The following is a 4,370-nucleotide window of genomic DNA, read 5'->3' as shown; positions in this document are numbered from 1 at the left end:
CCAACTGGCGGCCTCGCGGAAGCTTCTGGGGCAGCGCGGGCCTTCCGGACCGGCGGCGCCGTGTTTCGTCTGTTAGCATGCAGACACCGCCGGGAGCTGCCTCAGACAAGGTCCAGCCTTTGACCCCCACGCAGCAGTCCGCGCACCCAGCAAGCGTGGAGAGCTGTTAACTCACATGCTGCACACAAGAGTAAAGGTGGAAGGACCGACGCCAGTAATGTATACCGATGCATTCTGTCCGTTTCCAGGAGCTGAGTGTGCCGTTGGAGGTGTGATATATCTTCAGTCCTGCCTGAAGAACATTGTGCCCGAAGGACAATCGTCCAGTAAGTTACCGGCTGCCTGGAGACACAATGGAAGCCGAAAGCTCTCCACCCTCTTCCATGGAAGGCTACACTGCCGGCGCTGGAGTGCTCGCTTTTTATGTTTTCTGTTCCACTGGAAGTCATCGGTCCGGCTGGCGTGCTAATCAATCGCCTTCATCTTAATGGAATTTACAAGTACACATGTATCCTATATTCCTACTCAGCTGTTCTAAACTGCTAAAGGCTCAAAACACAGACCACGAGCCACAACAGGATACTCCGTGGCACCCTGTCCATTCGACGATCGCAATCATGTTAACCAGTTTACTGTCGCTTTCTCCTGTCCCTCTGCCTCAACCCCGCCTCGTGTCTTAGTCTCCCACTCCACCAGACCTGAGCTTTGAGCCCCGCTGTAACATCAGCTGGGTCCTCCCACTCCTCCCAAGACAGAGTCAGACAGAGTCAGACAGAGTCAGACACATCAGACGGACGGAGACGCTGCGTGCAATCAAACCAACATCCGACTCACAGCGGCTGGGGGGGCTGATGTCCATGACAGACAGGGTGGGAGTTGGGTTGGGATTGGGTTCGATGTCGCTGCCCCTCCGCGGCCTCCTGGCGGGCCCCGGGGCCTCCTCCAGGTCTGGGGTGAAAACGCTGCTTCCGCTGCTGGTGCTGGGCGACTGCTCGGTCGGGCTGAAGCTGACCGGCGAGCGGAAGCCCTGGACCTGCGTTCGCCGAGCCCGAGGAAAGGTCTTCCTCCCTGGAGAGGAACAGAGGTCTGAACCGTGCAGCCGCAGGGCAAAGGAAGAAAACTCACATTATGAAGGAACAACTACCCACCATCACTGTAATCCTGAAGGCCGAAGGGAATGCCGTATCGCCGAGGGTACGTTCCACCTTTACCCGACTTCTCAAAAACTGGGATGTCGTACTCTAGAGAGGAAGAGGAGGCAGAGGAAGAAGGCAGAACGATGGAGGATGGAAGTTAATTATGGACAGCTTGAGTGTGGGAGAGAGTATTGACACATTTGATGACAGTTTTATTTTTTATTCCTCACTTTAAACAATCGAAGTTCCTGGAACATTCATTTGTCACAGTTCAAATCAAGTAGAATTGATTTTATTTGACTGAAAATTCATCTCCTAGAAAGTTAAGGTGCACATACAAATAACAATGTGTATGTATGATGCACGTAGATATCCCGAATAGATCGCTTCAAGCTAAACTTGAAATCTGACGTAAACATCTGGACTGAGCAGGGAGCTGAAAGCAACAGTGTGTGCGGTAAAGCCACGTCTGTCACGTTTCAGACTAAACACACACGCAGGTTTAGGCAATACAATTAAACATCCAGGAGCACACCGATTATTTCCAGGATATTTGGTCATTTGAAGCATTTTCCAGGTGTTTCCATGACTGGAGACTGAATCTCTCATTTCCAGAATGCGTTTGTTGAGTCACTTTATCTTTTTTATTAATCAGCTATTAAAACGTTTTCACACATTTACCTGGGAAGTCCTGGTGGTTGTCTGGGTAGCTCTGTGCTCGGGGCATCCTGGACTTCGGGTAGTCACTACAATATAAAATATTAGTAGTTTAATTTTGCAGTTTTGTTACAAATGACACGACTGTCATCAGTATGTCCTGTTTGTGTTGTTCCCACAGTGAAGCACATTGTCATAGAAGAACAAAACAAACATTTGTCTGCTAAAGAATTTTCTTTAAGAGAAGAGCTTTATTTTGTAGGAACATATAACTAATCTCATCATATCAAATGGCTCTCGTCCCACAGCTGAGCTTATGTGATGTTTCCTTAAGTACACTGTCGTATGAATAAGACACTGGTCCTGACCTGTCCAGTGGGCTGTCTAAAGAGGGACAACTTCCAGACGCTGAGTTTTCTGGACTGCTCATGGACAGCGGGTCCAGCATCTAAAGAGAAGAAGATTAAAATAAAAAACACTATCCAATCAGCACAGGACTCTCTAAGCCCTCCTTTTCAAAAGCACGGTTTCCAAATAAAGTAGCTGATCCAGCGTCACAGCCACCAGCCACAACAGTGACAAGAACACAACATATTGATCCATAATGATAGATTGAGCACACACCTGGTCCATGCTCTCTGGAATGAACTCTCCCTCGCTGTTGATGCTGGTGAAGGAGCCATTCCTCGCCACCTGCTGGAGCGCGTCGGGAATATATCCTGGAGGAGGCGAGCTGCGGTCTGTCGAATGGGAGCCTGAGGTCGGTGACACAGAGGAGAGAGATTCTTAAGAAGGAAACACCAAGACTAAATGTTTTACACTTATTTGACTTTGATTCCAATATCTGAGCTTCATGTCGGGGCGTCGGGATATAAACGACTTGTGCAGGAGTTTTTTCACCTATCAAAGCCAGCATACTCTTCTTGTCTGCGACCCTGAACCCCGTGTTGTCCAGCTCCTCGTGGGACGGCAGGAGGTCCATATTGGAGGAAGAGTTCTGCAAAAAGAAAACATTACATTGAGTCTGGTCATTACAAAAGAATAAAAACAACTGCTCTCAACATTTCTGTGTCTTTAACTCAAATCCACAGAGATGTGAAGAACGTGGGAGCTGCTGACCTGAGAGGAGAACTGGAGCACCAGGAGGATCTTCAGGCTCTTCATGTGAACGCTGCGATCCAGCAGCTCCACGGCCTTGTCCAGGTCATCCTGAGTGGTCAGTGGAATCACCAACTGGGAGAAAAAACAACTTTGGGTAGATATGCGTTCAATATCAGTATTCAGAAACGTGCAGGCCCGTGAAGTCTTTAGAGTCACACCTCATTGTTGGTGTAGTGAAGGTCCATCGTCTGACCAAAAGCCACTTTTGCTTTCGCCTTCAGGTCGTCCAGCTTGACCGGTCGAGGGAACTGCAAGATCCTACAGAGAGGAGAAGGGTCAGAGGTCAAGAGGGCACGGCTCCAGGCCTGCACTGACAACATGAGAGTGGAGAACCTGGTCCAAGGCTCACCTCTTCTCCCCTTTGAACTCGAACTTCACTCTGACATCGTTCTGTTGAAAGACATTGAAACGGTCTCAATGAAATAAAAGGTTTCAATAAGATGTATCTTTAGAATTTAATCTTTTAAATAGAGATTGTTTGACTTTGGAGCACTCTGGTGTTACTGGAAGCGTTTGGATCACACCGGTGGGAAACATCACTACAATCTCAGTCTACAAATGTAATACTGATAATATTAGTGTAGACTAATCTTTACCTGCAACTGAGCATCATTAACAGGTTCAAACACAATGAATAGTGTACGATCGCTTTAATACGCACATCGGATCAGGAAATGATTGAACACCAGTCACAGAATAATGTCCACGGACCAAAGGAAGAACCAGAACATCTCAGCGTGTCGGCCCTGTTTTCTGTTGATCACACTGATCACTTCGAGCCGAGCAGTTACCTGGTTCTTGGGCGAGGAGGCTTTGGGTTTGCCCAGGTCTGTCAGGAACGTGGCAGGACGGCTGGAGCGGTGCAGTTCGGCCAGGTCCTGCATGATCGAGTTCAGCGCCTCCTGCTCATCTGAGAAAGCACAAGATTTCAGTTCATCTCACAGAAACAGATACGTTAATGTAAAAAGCCCAGATCCATCAAACAGAGTGAAAAAGGTTCAGTGCACAGGAGCTACTGCATAAATACCATCGTGTCGATTCCTCAGGAGGATCTGATTTGATATAAACTGAGTATTAACACGATTATTCACAATTTAAAGTGTCCTCCTGCAGTGGTAACACATTAAACACCACTTACATCAACAACACCAGAGATTATTATGAAGTACGTCACAGAAGCACTGTTCAGGGTGAAAAACAAACATTCCTCCAGGTTTTCACTGACAGAAGACGGAGCTGGCTTACTGCCAAACAGTAACACTACCTTAACACACACACACACACACACACACACACACATATACATACCCATCATCATGGCACGGCGATTGACCCAGGAGGCCAGGAAAGAGGATTCTCCCATCAAAGGGATCCCTTTCTCCTGCAACAGCAAAAACACAACAGAAACCTGAAGTT

At 47.8% G+C, this 4,370-nt stretch overlaps 1 protein-coding gene across 1 annotated transcript in view; it reads right to left on the bottom strand.

Moving 5' to 3' along the window:
* Positions 1-834: 834 nt before the first annotated feature.
* The window catches only part of map3k2 (mitogen-activated protein kinase kinase kinase 2), a gene marked incomplete at its 3' end in the record, with an annotated part of 5,133 nt that continues 1,597 nt past the window's right edge, over positions 835-4,370 (bottom strand). Inside the window, 11 exon segments of the mRNA XM_035677726.1 lie at positions 835-1,068; positions 1,149-1,241; positions 1,818-1,882; positions 2,162-2,241; positions 2,418-2,548; positions 2,694-2,790; positions 2,913-3,026; positions 3,113-3,212; positions 3,304-3,344; positions 3,746-3,864; positions 4,263-4,335. Coding sequence (XP_035533619.1) covers positions 835-1,068; positions 1,149-1,241; positions 1,818-1,882; positions 2,162-2,241; positions 2,418-2,548; positions 2,694-2,790; positions 2,913-3,026; positions 3,113-3,212; positions 3,304-3,344; positions 3,746-3,864; positions 4,263-4,317 — 1,129 coding nt within the window.

This window comes from Morone saxatilis, unplaced genomic scaffold, assembly GCF_004916995.1.
Source record: "Morone saxatilis isolate NCDOM2014 unplaced genomic scaffold, NCSU_SB_2.0 Contig6, whole genome shotgun sequence".
Classification (NCBI taxonomy): domain Eukaryota; kingdom Metazoa; phylum Chordata; class Actinopteri; family Moronidae; genus Morone; species Morone saxatilis.
The sequence above is the reverse complement of the archived record's forward strand: the minus strand, read 5'-3'. Positions and strand labels throughout refer to the sequence as shown.